The sequence below is a fragment of the Sorex fumeus genome, unplaced genomic scaffold (genome assembly GCF_029834395.1).
Source record: "Sorex fumeus unplaced genomic scaffold, SorFum_2.1 ptg000006l, whole genome shotgun sequence".
Taxonomy (NCBI): domain Eukaryota; kingdom Metazoa; phylum Chordata; class Mammalia; order Eulipotyphla; family Soricidae; genus Sorex; species Sorex fumeus.
This window is the reverse complement of record NW_026606063.1, coordinates 58,355,175-58,371,500: the sequence shown is the minus strand read 5'-3', so window position 1 is coordinate 58,371,500 and position 16,326 is coordinate 58,355,175. Positions and strand designations below refer to the sequence as shown.

The 16,326-nt window shown below is 47.9% G+C and overlaps 1 protein-coding gene across 1 annotated transcript in view; it reads right to left on the bottom strand.

Moving 5' to 3' along the window:
* The window catches only part of LOC130037339 (two pore calcium channel protein 1-like), a 43,208-nt gene that overhangs the window by 15,783 nt on the left and 11,099 nt on the right, over positions 1-16,326 (bottom strand). The window contains exons 2-9 of the mRNA XM_056129144.1: positions 13,406-13,488; positions 11,867-11,981; positions 9,796-9,924; positions 6,443-6,559; positions 6,248-6,366; positions 5,958-6,059; positions 4,469-4,595; positions 1,926-2,127 (exon numbers count right to left, since the gene is read on the bottom strand). Coding sequence (XP_055985119.1) covers positions 1,926-2,127; positions 4,469-4,595; positions 5,958-6,059; positions 6,248-6,366; positions 6,443-6,559; positions 9,796-9,924; positions 11,867-11,981; positions 13,406-13,488 — 994 coding nt within the window. The remainder of the gene's footprint in view (positions 1-1,925; positions 2,128-4,468; positions 4,596-5,957; positions 6,060-6,247; positions 6,367-6,442; positions 6,560-9,795; positions 9,925-11,866; positions 11,982-13,405; positions 13,489-16,326) is intronic.

The following is a 16,326-nucleotide window of genomic DNA, read 5'->3' as shown; positions in this document are numbered from 1 at the left end:
TCACACATGCATGCGTGTTCACGTGTGCGTGCAAACACGCACACACACAGGGGAATGAGGAATTCTAACATTCATAATGTCATTAGTATTTTTATCTAATTAAAAACTTTAAAAAAGAATTGAAAATTAGATCTGGAGATATAGCACTGAGGTTAAGGCACATGCCTTGCAGTCGGCCAACCTGGGTTCAATTCCAGGCACCCCATTTGGTCTCCTGAGCCCTGCTAGGAGTGATCCTTGAGCACTAAGCCAGGAGTAAGCCCTGAGCACTGATAGCTGCTTCCTCAAACTAACCACCAGACAAACAAACAGTAAAGGGTAAAAAAACCATTAAAGGAAACTAACGTTACATTGTTTGGCAATTTAGGGTTAAAAATGGATGATAATATCTTTTACCTGATTTTACCCAGGGTTTGCACAAAAATAAAAATGATTTTGCCTCCAAAGTGACCAAAACAATGGAATGTCCCAGCCCTCCTTCTCCTGTGGGCTGGTCTTTGCCCTCAGCCACCCACAAACTAAACATAGGCTAGAACCATATTGCAGGCTTTTACACTGTCTGATTTTAAACCTTGGATTCTCCTCAATACCTCACACATGACAAGTACCATTAGTAATGGCAGCTATCAAACCCAGCACAAAAATCTAGCTACTTAAAACTTTCACCTTCAAATCTGAATGGAATGTAGACCTTCATTAAAATGTGGCTTATCCCTTCTTTGGATGACCTCCCACACACGGAATCCCAGATGCAGAATGCCAGGGCCTTTTTCTTCTCCTCTTCCCCATATGGGGCTCTCTCAGCACTGCTCTGCCTACTCAGCTGTGCACACCGCCACCAGGACTCCACCCTACAGTGCTAGGGTAGAGCATGTGGTTCCAGGGCTCTGAGCATCCTGGAAATGTGCTTGACCACCTCAACTATCTCCCAGCCTTGGCAAGGGTTTTAGGGTGACTCTGTACATAGGAAAGTCCCCTCACTGCACAGAAGCCCCTGGCCCCAGTTTATTGTGGCCAACGGCGGGGGGGGACCCACATATATTTTAATTTTCTACAAACATATTCAAGAATATGAAAAACCAGTACAGTAAGTTCTGACAATGCTATCGATTGGTTCCTGCAATCCGACATAGAACGAAGCAAACTGTACCAAAACCAAATTTTAGCACATTAGTTTTTGGTCACAGAAAAACATCAGCAAACTTCTGAATAGAGACCTAAAACATTTATAATGTTATGTTAGCAATCATTTGAATCCATCTCGTCATTTTTCAAACCCTTATTCCAGGTCAGGTAGCAGGGGGTGCGGGGGGAGGATAGGCAGAACCTGTTTTTGCAGCCTAGGGTGCAAGAGTGGGCGACCCTCCCCTACAGGGTGCAATCCCCCTTGCTCACTCTGACTGGGACAACTGAGGCACACCTTTGGTGCTAACATGAACAGAGTAGGGTGTGGGGCAACTGGAGCTCCCAGGGAAAACCCACAAGATAAGGGAGCACATCAATCCCTGCCCTGACAGTATCCTGTCAGAAATCAGTCACTCTTCTTATTGATGCTTTTCTCTTTGGGGTGAGGGGGGCACTGTCCCAGCAATTCTTAGAGCACAGGAGAGGCTCCAGGTACCACTGCATCGTGGCCAACCAGGAGGACCCTGGTTCAACTCGAAGGCCTGAGGATGCAAAACGGCTGGGAGTTACCTAGGCCACCCAGGCAGTGCCTGGGGACTTCTAGGGTATACATAATGATGTGTGGGGACCATGTGGTGCCGGGGATCAGCCTGGAGTCAGGTGCATGCAAGGCCTGCAACTAGCCACCACTGCTCCCAGCTTGGCAGCCCCTACCTGTTCATTTCAGAGTATTTGCCCCCAGTCCACACTCTTTTTTTTTTAGGACATTCAGAGAAGAGAAAGGTCAGGGGGGTCCTTACCCACGTATCCCTTCTGGTCTTCATCACAGATCTGGAGAAGTAGCTCCAGGTGGGAGCTGCTGGTGTCAGGTGCCACAAGCTTGACCAGCTGCCTCCAGCGGGTCTCGGGAACCACAAACTCTGCACCCACGCTGACTTTCAGAATGCTGAACGCTTCCAACATCTTGTGGCGCTTCAGGAAGGCCAGTGTGCGAATCTCATTCTTGAAATACACACACGCACAAACGCACACACACGTGCACACACGCACGCACGCAACAGAATTGTGGTTGCTTGAGAACAATGTTTCAGAGAAACCTCATCTTTGTCCCCTGACATTGCAAAGTCTTGAAAGGGCCAAAGAGAAAGTGCTGCAGGCTCTGCTGAGCATGGGGTATGTCCCTCCCCGCTCCACCCAACTCAGCCCCATCCCAGCTTACCCAGAGTCAGTGGGAGTGGTGAGAGAAAGCAGCAATGCGCAGACCAGACTCAGCTCTGCCCAAGGGGGGCAATCCAGAAAAGAAGAAATCAAGCTCTGCCACTGACTGAGTAGGGGGGGCAACAGAGGAGAGGGAGAGAGGGAGAGAGGGGGAGATAGAGACATAGAGAGAGAGGGAGAGAGAGAAGAGGGAAAGAGGGGAGAGAGGGAGGGAGAGAGAGAGGGAGAGGGAGAGAGGGGAGAGAGGGAAGGAGAGAGAGAGGGAGAGAGGGGAGAGAGGGAAGGAGAGAAAAGAGAGGGAGAGAGGGAGAGGGAGAGAGAGAAAAGAGAGAAGGAGAGAGGGAGAGAGGAGGGACAAGGAGAGAGGGAGAGAGGAGAGAGAGGAGAGAGAGAACAGATTGGCCATTAGAGTCCAAACTCAATGGAGAGGCTTTGGGGAAGAGAAGTCAGAGGCTGCCTAGAGCCACCATCTGCCCTGCTGTGATTCTTCCAGAAGGAGGAACCAGGTTGTGAAGGTGGGAGGAAGTGCCTCTCAGTGATGGAGTATTTGCCTTCTCAGTGCGAGGTCCTGGGTTCAATTCCCCACACTACAGGGCCCCCTCAGTACTAAGTGTGGCCCTGATGCCCACGAGTACTGCAGACTACCCATTCAGAAGTGGCCCCCAACCAAATTAAAATAAAGAAACAAAAGGAGACAGAAGGGGGTTGCTGCACTGCCATTTCTCTGGTTACAACAGAGACAGACCATATCAGAATTGCCTCCTCGCCGGTTACTTGGCCACACTGAGCACTCTGGAACATTCTGAACTGTATCTCTGTCATCACTGTGGACACACAGTTTAGGGAGTACAAAGACCACTGATGCAGAGGCAGCAAGGGAACATCATGGTTCTGCCCTGTAGTGAGAGAGACCAGGATCTTGGGGGCATCCTTGTCCTTTCCAGAGGGAAGACAAAGGCCAGCTGAAGTTACCAGGTGCAAGGCCTTCACTATCTGTCTCCTTCCCGATACCCGTTTAGGTGAGGAAAGGTCACAGACCTACAAAGTCTGAAGAAGACTTAGGGCCGATTTCCCTTTTCTGCAAAGGGTGCTTCTTCACTCCACTCTAAGTTCCACAGCTCCCAGAGAAATTAGGTGTTGGGGGCCATTTCCCAAGCCAGGAAGACCAAGTAGAAACCAGGTGCAGTTTGACAATTGCCTCTCAGGGCTGGTGAGATGTGAAATCTGTACCACAGGAAGGCTCAGAACAGACTCCCATCAGTCCTAGATTGTCCAGGCTCTTCCCAGGTGACTGAGGGGGGCAAAGAGGGAAGCAACAGATGCTTTTCTCGAGGTCTTCACCTCTCTCTTCCCCACTTCACCTAAACCACCCAGGGAACCCTACTGCATCTGATAGGAGCCATCTCGCCCAAGAGCAACAGAACCAAAAGGGTTAAAGGCCCAAAGCTAGGTTTGTTCATGAGGAAATTTATCCTAGGAAGAAACATTTCTCTGTGAACCGAATTGCACAGAACAGAAGACACCCCAAAAAGGGGCATGCCCAGGGCAGCTGAGAGGGCTGAGGTATCCCAAAAGATTCCAGGCTGAAAAGTCCACATCGTCCCCCACCCCACATCTGCTGGAATTTTCCAGACCTGGGAGAAATGGGGAGGGCCAGTGAGTGGAAACTGGTTGCTGTTTCCAGTGGGGGGCAGGGCAAGGGCTGGGAGCAGGAGAAGAAACTGAAAGTTCTGAGAATCTCCCCAGGCCCTCCTCACCCATTTGTACAGCTTTCACTATCTATCTCCTTCCTGATATTTATGTGATGAAAGGTCGGGGACCTGGGAAGCCTGGCTACAACCAATTTTCCTTTCCTGCAAAGAGCAGTTAGAGAAATATCTCAAGGAGTCACCATCTGTGTGAGGTACTGAAAGCAAGGAGCAAAGCAAGGGCCGCTGGTGCACACATTACTCAGAGCTTTGCAGACCAGCAGAAGAGAACAAGGCAGCAAGCATGTCCACAGATGCACCCCCAGAAAGCAAAAGGACATTTGCAAAGACCTGTCAGAAGCACTTAGTAGTCTCCCAGACACTATAACCCAATGCAGGCACCTGTCCCCCACCCTAATCCCACTCTCACGGATTACCTTTAAGTGCTTCCTGTAGTTGTTGTAGACCACAGCCAGAAAGACAGACATGAAGATGTAGGTGTTGATGATGATGTAGGTGATAAAGTACAGAGAGTACCACCAATTGGCATCATAGGCAGGCATCCTACCAGAAAGAAAAGTTAAGTTTCATGGTTTTCCATATCTTAGGTCCATAGTGCATACATTTAAGATGCAAAAAAAAAAAATCCCAGAATAGAAATCTGGCTGCTGAAGTATTTACAATCAAGACATTATGAAAGCTGTCGTTCTCCTATTGCTTTTTGTTTTAAAGATGTATTCTGGACTAATCTTGCTGCCACCGAATCATCTGAGGAAAGCCTCGTCTCCAGGATGAAATTTCTGTAGCTTTCTTGGGATTGGAGGAGGCACCTCATAATTTCATGATACTGACTGCCCGGTAGGGGCACAGCAAATTAGATGGGAAAGTTCTATAGAAGCTCACTAAGCTCAATGAGTGAAAACAATAAACCAGAAGAATCAACTAGCACCTAACAGCTCAGAAAACCAATCCTCAGACAATGGCTTTAGTAACACCACTGTGAGATGTTTTTTGTAAGAAGAAATATAAAACAAATTATTTTGTCCTTACTAAGGAAGCAAGCTTGGTGGGTGAGAAACTGTGGACATTGGTGGAGGGAAAGTCACATTGGTGGTGAGACTGGTGTTGAACACTTTTTGCACCCCTAAACCAACTGTATTATGAGTGACTCTATAAATCATAGTATTTAAAGTTTAAAAACACGAATAGGGGCTGGAATGATAGCACAGCAGGTAGGGTGTTTGCCTTGCACACGGTCAACCCGGGTTTGATTCCCAGCCTCCCAATGGTCCCCCAAGCACCGCCAGGAGTGATTCCTGAGTGCAGAGCCAGGAGTAACCCCTGAGCATCACCGGGTGTGACCCAGAATGCAAAGATAAATAAATAAATAAAAACATAAATATAAATAAAAGATTATCACATTTTACTTTACCTAGACTGGGGAGCAAACCTACCCACCTCATACACTCTGTCATGCATGATATCCCTGGTCTGCATTCCTGGCCTGTCCTGCTTAGAGGAGGTGGGCTATTGTGAGTGCCTCTGTGTTCTTCAACAATGTTACCAAGAAAAAAATTAAACATAAAAGGGGTCTATAAATAGTACAGCGGTGATAGTATAGTGGGTAGGGCATTGGCTTTGTACACAGCCAACCCAGATAGGATCCCAGGCATCCCATATGGAGCCCCACCAGGAGTAATTCCTGGAAGCAGAGCCAGGAGTAACCTCTGAGAATCACCAGGTGTGGCCCTTCCCAAAAAGAAACCAAAAAATAAATAAAAATAAATTCACCATAAAAAAGATTTAGCAGAGTATTACTCCTTTCCCTCTCTCAGCCCTGCTTACTCGCAGTAGAAAATAGCTGGTTTGTACAAAATGAACTCAAGTGAATGGCAGCCCTCAATGGTGAGTTGGGTGGCACCTTACATCACATCCGGGCTGTTGGCAGTGGTGACCAGCACGTAGAGCTCAAAGGCGATCTCCAGGATGTTGGTAAAGTAGCGCGATCCCTCTACCGTCTTAAGGCCCCTGGAGAGGAACCAAACATACACACACACACACACACACACACACACACACACACACACATATGAAACTGTGCTTCCAGCTTCCCAAGCGCACTCCTGGGATGTCCATACAAGGAGAGGGTCTGGGCACAGGTCAGACAGGGAAGGCCGGGGTCCTGGACACAGAAACGTGCACAGCAGTGAGCTTACCTGTCCCCAAAGAGCTTCAGGGCCATCAGGGAGAAAATGAGCATACTGAACATGAACAAGAGGAAGACATAAAGGATGTCGGGCAGGGTCTTCCGGATGCTTCGGAAAGCTCTGCGAATCTGTGAAGACACGGGTCCTTTGTATGCGCCAGAAGCCCAAGGACCTTCTGCCAAAGCAAAGGGCCAGAGTCCTCACCTGGCGACTCTCGGGACAGTTAATCAGGAAGACGGGCCTCAGGGCCCTGGACCAGCGGATGCTGTGGATGTTGATGGCTTCCAGGGATCCATAGATAATCAGGTCCACCAGGGTCAACTGTGAGGCACACAGGAGGGCCATGTCAGTGCTGCTCTACCCAGGGACAGCCAGGGATCGTGGGCGTGTCTGAACCTGATTCCAGAGGTTCATGTGAACATCATGTGAGAAACAAGTCTCCCCAATTGCCTGATTCATTTTAAACTCTGACACACAGAGAAGCGGCTGTTTGTGTATCTGCTATGAGCTGTGGAGTACAAAAAATTATTCATTTCAACAATAGTTCAATCAAATCTCACACCCCAAAGTGGAGGTGGGATTTCCAAGGAGATTCTTGAGGCACAGAGAGGGTGAGTGTTCAGCCCCTGGTCACACAGCTCAGAGGGATGCAGCTGAAAGCAGAACTCCAGCAGAGCTCTGCCTCACCTCGGAGTCCTGACTGTGCAGTACTCCCAGACCAAGTCCTGATTCACCATGTCTTCAACTAGATAGGAAGACTATTAAGTGGCTGCAGAGCCGCTAACTTCTTCTTCTTTTTTTTTTTTAAATCTTTATTTATATATTAGTTTTTGGGTCACACCCGGCGATGCACAGGGGTTACTCCAGGCTCTGCACTCAGGAGTCACTCCTGGTGGTGCTCAGAGGACCATATGGGATGCTGGAAATTGAACCCAGGTCGGCCAGTGCAAGGCAAATGCCCTACCCTCTGTGCTATTGCTCCAGTCCCAGAGCCACTAACTTCTTAACCTGCAGGCCGTGACTCCACCTGGGGTCATGTAGCCAAAACTTCATTTTGGAAGAAGTTTTTTATGTATGATCTGTAATTCTTTGATCTTCATGGATATTACATAGACCTGGAGACTCTCAACCATTTCTCAGAAGAAAAGGAGTTGAGGCATGGAAAACATTGAAGAAGACTCCATCTAGCCTCTCAAGCACTGTGGCACTGTAGCACTGTCCTCCTGTTGTTCATTGATTTGCTCGAGTGGGTACCAGTCATGTCTCCATTGTGAGACTTGTTGTTATTGTTTTAGGCATATCGAATATGTCACTGGGAGCTTGCCAGGCTCTGCCATGTGGGCAGGATACTCTTGGTAGCTTGCCGGGCTCTTTGAGAGGGACAGAGGAATTGAACCCAGGTCGATCGCGTGCAAGGCAAATGCCCTACCCGCTGAGCTATCGCTACAGCCAGCCTCTCAAGAGAGGTGAGAATAAAGAAAATACAGAAATTCCTACTAGCTTGTTATTATTATCAGGTTGGTGCCCACCTGAAGACAAGGCAAAGAACCCAGTATATTCTAAAACAAGCCACAGCCCGAGAGACCAGTGTTAAGGCAGGTTTTCCTTGAACATGGTTGATGTGGGTTCCGTCCACAGCACCATACATGGTCCCCTGGTCTCGCCAGGTGACTCTTACCTTGAGTGCAGAGTCAGAAGAAAGCCCTGAGCACTGCCAGGTGTGAAAAGGGAAGAACAGGACATCGAGCACAGGACTGAAGCCAAACTAATGAAGTTTGTTTGGCAGCCTAGACGGAGCAAGTCTGTGGGAGCTGTTTATTTGATTTTTGTTGTTGTTTGTTTTTTTAAGATTTTGTTATTGTTGTTGCTGCTGTTGTTTGGGGGCCATACCCAGCTGTGCTCAGGGATCATTCCTGGTGGAATTTGTGGGGATCATATAGGGTACTAAGGATGGAATTGCAAAAGGGTTCATTTACCTTTTACATGAAATTGGCAAATGACGCTTTTAATCATAGAAGGTGAAGATGTTTCTAAAAGTAAGAGAAGGACAGGTACTCTGTGGATTCTGAGGGTTCAGCAGACATGTAGGGATGAGTTAGAACAAATATTTAGAGCAAGGGACATAAGAGCCCAGGGACATAAGTTCAGGCAAAAGAAGCCCCACCAGACAGGGCTGGAGAGATAGTACAGTGGGCAAGGAGCTGGGCTGACATGTGACCAATCCCAGCTCTATCCTCAGCACTGCATATGGTCCCTCTGAGCCCCCACCAGGTGTGATCCCTGAGCAGAGTCAGGAGCAAGCCCTGAACACCACCAGGTGTGCCCCCAACCCCTCAATCACACAAAAGCTTCATTAGTAATGGGAGGAAGAGTGAGTAGGAAGGGAAAAGCACTGATGAGTAGCATCTAGCAAGGTCCCAGGAAACAGAGTTCAGGTCCCTGGAGCTCATCTGGGGAGCAGATGAGCCTAGAGCAGAGACAGGCACCCACAACAGAGACCAAGCGATGGGCCCATGGTCCAAGGATGAGAAGAGGGAACTGGGGTGTAGAGCAACTTGCACAGGAAGTCTGAGGAGAGGAAGCATGCGGGGGCACAGTGAGAGCCACAGGAAAGGAAGGCATGGGAACAATGGGTGAGGTGGGCCCACCGGAGCAAGCTACGATCTAGATGTGGAAATAGCCAGCATAGCGGGTCCAGAGACCAGAGTCAGAGAGACACCCCCACCACAGTACCACTGGCCCATCCGCGCCACCCGCAGGGGTCCCTGAAGCTCCCACAAAGCCTGGCATGCCAGGGAAAGCACAGACAGCTGGAAGGGCAGCAGCTGAGAGAATGACCTCCAGACCAACACTTGGAAGGGAAGTGGGTGGTCAGACACTGCCTGACCCTGGAGGCAGACACTGGAAGTAACAAGGGTCAGACACTGACCCCAGAGCCGGACACTGGAAGGAACCAGGTCAGATACTGATCCCGGAGCCGGACACTGGAAGAAACCAGGGTCAGACACTGACCCTGGGGCTGGACACTGGCCGGATCTTGAGTGTGGGGCTGGACACATCAGCTGCTGTTTGCACTCTTGGGTGTCCCCAGCAGCTTCCCAAAGCTGGCCCCCTGCAGGTAACATATAAGGTCACCGAGTCCCACCTGGCTCTGTCCTCACCAGGCACAGAGCCAGGATTAAGCCCTGAGCACCACTGAGGGTTACCCCAAAACAAGAAAAAGAATTCACACTGTCCTTTCCAACTCTGGCAGAGCCTGTGATCCCCTGAGATTGGTCTGATGTGACCTCCCCGACCCCTCCAGGCAAAGAGTCAGGAGTTCCTACACACCACCAGGTATGGCTCCCCCAAAAGCAAAAAATAATCCAGTGAAATATTTACGCTGTTCTCCCTGGCCTTACTTGTTCTTCTGCTGTGATTTGCCGTCTGCAGTGCTGGTGGTATACCTGCTCGGCTATGGCTGCCGGTGTTCCTTGAACCAGCTCCAGTGGAGACCCCCTTTCCCCTCCGCTGCTGCCTTTGACCACACGCCCCTACAGACTCGGGACAGCACTCACCGCAATGGTGACCAGGATGCAGATGTTCTTGGTGTCCTTCCAGAATACCTTTTGTGGTGTGACCTTGGCAAAGTGTAAAAGTCTCCCGAAGAATGCAGTCAGACAGAGCACTTCTACCATGGAGGTGGCCTGCACATAGAACACAGACACTGGGTGTCTGCCACATGGCACACTGGTGCCACTCGGTCCCACCCTTCCCCTACGGGCCCCATGAGAATCAGTGATGGCCTTTAATTTTACTGCAAGTTACAGACAACTCCTTGACTGGCTGGCATGGTTTCTTTTTTTTCTTTCTTTTATTTATTTATTTATTTATTTATTTATTTTTGGCTTTTTGAATTGCACCTGGCGATGCTCAGGGGTTACTTCTGGCTTTGCACTTAGGAATAACTCCTGGCAGTGCTTGGGTGCTTGAGCTGGGAGGGGCGGGGAACTATATGAGATGCAGGGATCAAACCTGGGTCAACCGTGTGTAAGGCAAACACTCTACCCGCTGTACTATTGCTCCAGCTCCTGGCGTGGTTTCTTCCTTTCAAAAGGCAACCTGCCCCCTAAGCCAGCAACTCCCCTGCACGTATTGGCAGGGACTGCTGGGAAAGGAAGGATGACTAGGCAGAGGACCCAGAATATTAAGGAAAGGCCCTTTCTATAAACTCAGACTCCTTACACTCGGATTCAAAAGCGACATCTAGAGGTCAGTTTCCCTAACTGGACATTAACCCCCAAAGCTACATTTGTTCATTCCCAGGCAGTGTGTGAATGGTCCATTCTGTGGCTTCTTCCCAGTCTCTGGCCTACAGGATTTCTACTCAAAGGCTTTACTGATCCATGCCACAGTGAGCCTGTTCCTATGGCCACAACTGGCTGGTTCCCCAGTCGGCACACTTCTTTCTGTCAAGTTATCCTGTGCTGACTTAGGGTGGAGGCATCTGATGATCTATGCATTGGCAAGTGCCAGGAAAACCAAGGTTAGTGGTGTTTGCACTTGGAGTCCTTTGCTTCTGGATATTCACACCCACTGGGAGAAGCCTAAGTCACTTAGGCTTTTTACCAGATAATAAAAAGCTTCCTCTTTGTAGCTGGGGTTGATAAACTTGACCTGTTTGAATACCAGATAGTAACTATACCAGATAGTAACTCTGAAAGCCACAAAGTTTTGGCAACAGGGACTCTGAAAGGAGAGGGTGGGATCAAGTAGAGAATTCATGTGAATTGATTAATTTTTTTATTTTTTATTTTAATGAATCATCATGAGGTACATTTACAGACTTATAGACTTTCATGATTGCGTTTCAGTTAAACAATTTTCAAGTACCCACCCCTCCACCAGTGCCCATTCCCCACCCCCAATGTTCCCAGTATCCCTCCCCCCACCCCCACCCCTTCCCACCTCCTGCCTCTGTGTCCTTTTGGGTGTTATGGTTTGCAATACAGGTAAAAAGCAGCCATCATGTTTGGTCCATAGTCTACTTTCAACATGCATCTACTATTCTGAGCGATCCCTCCAACCATCATTTATTTAGTGTTCCTCTCTCCATCCCAGCTACCTTTTCCCCCAGCGCATGAGATTGGCCATCAAGCTGTGGGGCAGTCCTCCTGACCCTTATTTTAACTGTCCTTAGGTGTTAGTCTCCTATTATGTAACTTTATACTCCACAAATGAGTTCAATCCTTTTATGTCTGTCCCTCTCTTTCTGACTCATTTCACTTAGCATGATACATGTGAACTGATTATTAAGTTGTTATTCAAACAACTGGTCTTCAGCAGCTGGTTAACTTGTCTTTAACTAGATCACTAAGATGAGTGGTTGGGACCAGTAAATACTCCAATAACTTTAACTAGGGAAAAGCAGGAATGGTGGTTAAGTTCTGAAATCACACTCCACAATGCCACTAACAAAGTGGTCTACAGGCCACTAACAAAGTGTTTTTGAAACCCAACCTAGCTAGTCAGCTTAGTCCACTCGCACATAAAAATACCCCCAAATCCACCTTTCCTGAAATCTGAATAGTAAGGCTGATTCACCATCCATGATGAAATCTGCATAGACATTCTAGGCTTGAAACTTACCAAGAAAGGGAGTGGAAACAGTGCGGGCTCCTCAAACAGAGCAAGAGAAAGGTTCACACAGATAAAGACATATGTGGTCACTCGCATCATCCAGTGGTTATACAAATAATAATGTCTAAAGAGGGAAAAATAACAGTAGTGCTTAGCAGGGGACAGCAGCACTCAAACTTACCATTAGGTTAGTAACATCAGGCCCACAGAGATAATACAGAGGTTAAGATACTTGTCCTGCATGAGGCCAATCCTGGTTCAATCCCCGGTACCACATATTATCCCCAAACACTGCTGGGCATAGCCCTGGAGGCCACCAAGCACCATCAGGCTAGTGTAGGTCATCTCTGCCACCACAGCCCCCAAGCAACACCACATCCTCAGGCCCTGGCATTGAAACACTGACCTAGTTGGCCAAGAATCCTCTGGGCTCTTGGGAACCTCTCCCTCCCAATGGCAACAAAAGAATAGCAATAGTATATATAAAAAAAAAACACCACACAGGTTAGGCTTTGGCGACTGTCCTTTAGATACTAGGCAGCAAGGGGCAGATGTTAACTGAGCATGTAGTACAGAACACTAATAGATGGTACTACTGGGTACCAAGCACAACACTGATAGAAAAACATTAAGAATATCTTCATACCCAAGGGTAATGGGACCAAAGAGCATGAGAACTAGTACTCAGTAGGAAACATGCCACTCAATGAAGGGGGAGAGGAAGGTCCATTTAGGGCAGGGAGGAACAATGGAGGGAGGGGAAAACTAGGACAGCGAGGGGCAACATCTAGAGTGATCAAGTGTTAATGCATGAAATCCTACCAGCAACAGTACTGTAAACCACAATACACACACGTGCACACACATACACACACACAGGTGCCTCTTATAAAAGCAGACTGGTGGGTGAGCAGCAAATGGGGGGCATTGGTGGAGGGAAGTGGACACTGGTAAAAAGATTAGTGTTGAAACATTGTAGGCCTGAAACCCAATCATGAATAGCTTTGTAATTTATGGTGGTTAATTTTTTAATTAAAAAAAATGAACACATTCTCTTAAGGGTGCCAAGCTAGGATTAGTACCTCCTCACAGGGTGGGGGTGACAGTGAGAGCACTGAGAGGGCTGTGGGCAGTGGCTCATGTAGAGAGCTCATTACATGGATGGTAGCCTAGCCAGTCGGCGGGGAGTTGGTACAGGGTGTCCCAAGCAGTGTTTAAGGGGCCCAGGAGCTACTCCCAAGGTCTGACCGCTGATGCAGGCCTGATGGTTCAGTTTTTGGGCCTATGCCGCTGGAAGCCAACAGAATCACACATGTATGGGAGAGCCATACATGTTGGGGCTCAAATTGGGGGCTTCACACATGCAAGGCCTACATGCCAGCCTTTTCAGCTGCTGCCCCGGCTTCCAAACCAGTTTAAGGCATTTTATTTTATGCAAAGCACAGGGCTAAAACCTAGATAGCTCCCAATGGAGAAACGAAATATCTTCACAGCTAACTTTAAGAATATTAAGTGTGAAAGGCTGTATAGGACAGGTTTCTCACTCACCTGATGGCCTGAGGAGATGTTTCAAAGGGCACATTTCTGTTGTACTGGGCATCGGAAACATAGGCAGCTGCCAGGAGAAGGTCCTGTCGGCAGTGGAGAGAGAGGAAGGGGAGAACAAAGTCAGAGCAGAAAGAACACTTAGTCTTAAGAAGTCTTGGAAGCCTGTCTCCAGTGTGCAAGGATGCCTCCTTTTGCCTCTCCCTCGTCCCTGTTCTAGCTAGAAGAATCCTAAGTCCTCATCCAGATGTGTTCCCGGCAATGGGAATCCTGCAGTGGCGACGGGCCACGGCGTACTGAACATTCTTCACTGTCACTGTCACAGTCCTTCCGTTGTTCATCGATTTGCTCGAGCGGGCCCAGTAACGTCTCCATTGTGACCATTGTTACTGTGTTTAGCATATGGAATACATCACGGGTAGCTTGCCAGGCTTTGCCATGAGGGCAAGATACTCTCAGTAGCTTGCCGGGCTCTCCAAGAGGGGCGGAGGAAACGAACTCGGGTCGGCCATGTTGACTGCTTGCAAGGCAAATGCCCTACCACTGTGCTATCACTCAAGCCCACTGAACATTCTTAATTAAAATACAGGTTTTCAGAGGAGAAAACACAGGCGAGACAGGTAACACAAAGAGTGAAATGCTTGCCGTGTATGTGGCCAGCCCAGGTAGCGCCGCCAGGAGTGATTCCTGAGCATAGAGTCAGGAGTAATTACTGAGCACTGCCAGGTGTGGCCCCAACCAGGGACAGAGCCCTGTCCCTCAAAAAAAGAAAAAAAGAAATCACTGAATAATATATATGAATGAATCTGTACGTACAAGGGTATGTGTGTATTTATATATCTGCCATATACACAAATATAAAAAGACAAATTTGCATTTTTTGTACTTGATGAATAGTCAGAGGAATTTTAAGGGCTCTTTTTAATTTTTTATTTATTTTTTTAAAGTTACAAATCTTTATTGATTGAGTTACAGTCATACAAGGATCCAACACCCACTCCTTCACCAGTGTGCATTTTCCACCACAATGTCCCCAAGTATCCCTCCCACTACCCCCATCCAAGCCCACCCCCTGCCCCTGCCTCTATGGCAATTTCTTTCTTACTCTCTCTCTACTTTGGGTCATTATGGTTTACAATACATATACTGAAAGGTAATCATGTTTGACCCTTTATCTACTTTCTTTCTTCTTTTTTTTTAAAATTTTTATTAGTGAAACACCATGAGGTAAAGTTGTAGACTTACAAATTTTTGTGCTTAGGCTTCAATTATACAATGATCAAATGCCCATCCCTCCACCAGTTCCCATTTTCCACCACCACAGGTCCCAGTATCCCTCCCACCCTCCCATCCCCTAAGGGCTCTTTTTTTAAAAGCCTTTTTTTCCATGACTTTAAAACTAACTTTTCAAGGCATGTCTCCTGTTTAGAGATACATAAATATTTAAAATAATAAAATCCCCAGCCCCAGCAGACAAAAACCTCTAAAACTCAACCACCACCATGCTCACAGCCACTCTCCACATGCTCGGGCCAAGCCTCACCTCTAAGTGAATCCCCCAGAAAACCAGGGCATGTGGGACTTTGTGACTGAGAACTCTGGGTTCTACGAGACCAGGAATGGAGATCCGCTTCCCGTATTCCCCTGTCTCCAGCAACTCAGCAATCACACCCATAAGCCACCTCTGGATGACACCAGATAATATCATCATTGGCCACCTTTCAGAATGCATGTTCTCTCCTGGAAGGGAGCCTAACATGACGCTTGCCATAACCATGCTGCCAGACCCTGTACCAGGCTGTTTCACTCGGGGCACCCTGGAGGGGGTTGGGTGAGACCACTATCAGCCCCAAGGGACCCAGCCCAGGCAGCCAAAAACCTTCAGAATTTAATTGCTGCCATGCTCGCGACATCTCTCCGCACGCTCGGGCTCAGCCTCACCCACAAATAAACCCATTCCTGTACTGCGTGGCTGCATTAGTGTGCACGACACTTCACAGGACACACCCTACCCATACTCCAATAGTACCACACCACACTTGATGGGGTTCAAAGTAGGAGGCAACAAATCTTAATAACATTGATGCTGAGAAATGTACACTATTGGAGGCATGGGTGTTGGAACACTGTATGACTGAAACCCAATCATGAACAGCTTTGTAATGGGCTATCTCGCGGTAATTCAACAACAACAACAAAAAGCTTTTTAAGTAAATAAAAAATAATTCTGAAAAAAATAACAGACTAAAGAAATTCATGGAAAAGTGTAGGGTCCGAGGCACTTTGGTGGGGGGTGTAGAAATTTTCTATCTTGATCTCATAAACTTTAACACTATTGTAACTTCCTGTAGCACTGTAGCACTGTCCTCCCATTGTTCATCGATTTGCTTGAGGGGGTCCAGTAATGTCTCCATTGTGAGATTTGTTGTTACTGTGTTTAGCATATTGAATTCGTCAAGGGGAGCTTGGCAGGCTTTGCCTTGTGGGAGAGATACTCTCAGTAGCTTGCTCGGCTCTCTGAGAGGGGCAGAGGAATTGAACCCAGGTCGGCTGGGTTGGCCGCATGCAAGGCAAATGCCCTACCCGCTGTACTATCGCTCCAGCCCTTGTAACTTCCTAAACCATAGTAATTTTTAAAGTAAAAAAAAAAGTATTTATTATTTTTGTTTTCTTCCCCTGCCTGCCCTACTTTGCAAGCCGTCATTTCAAGGAAGGTGAGTGACTTAGAAGTCCTTTGGGGTTTGAACGATAGCACAGCAGTTAGGGTGTTCGCCTTGCACACACTGACTGGGGTTCGATTCTCAGCATCTCATATGTTCCCCCGAGCACTGACAGGGGTAATTCCTGAGTGCAGGGCCAGAAGTGACCCCTGTGCATCACCGGGTGTGACCCAAAAAGAACAAAATATATTAAAAAAAAGAAAG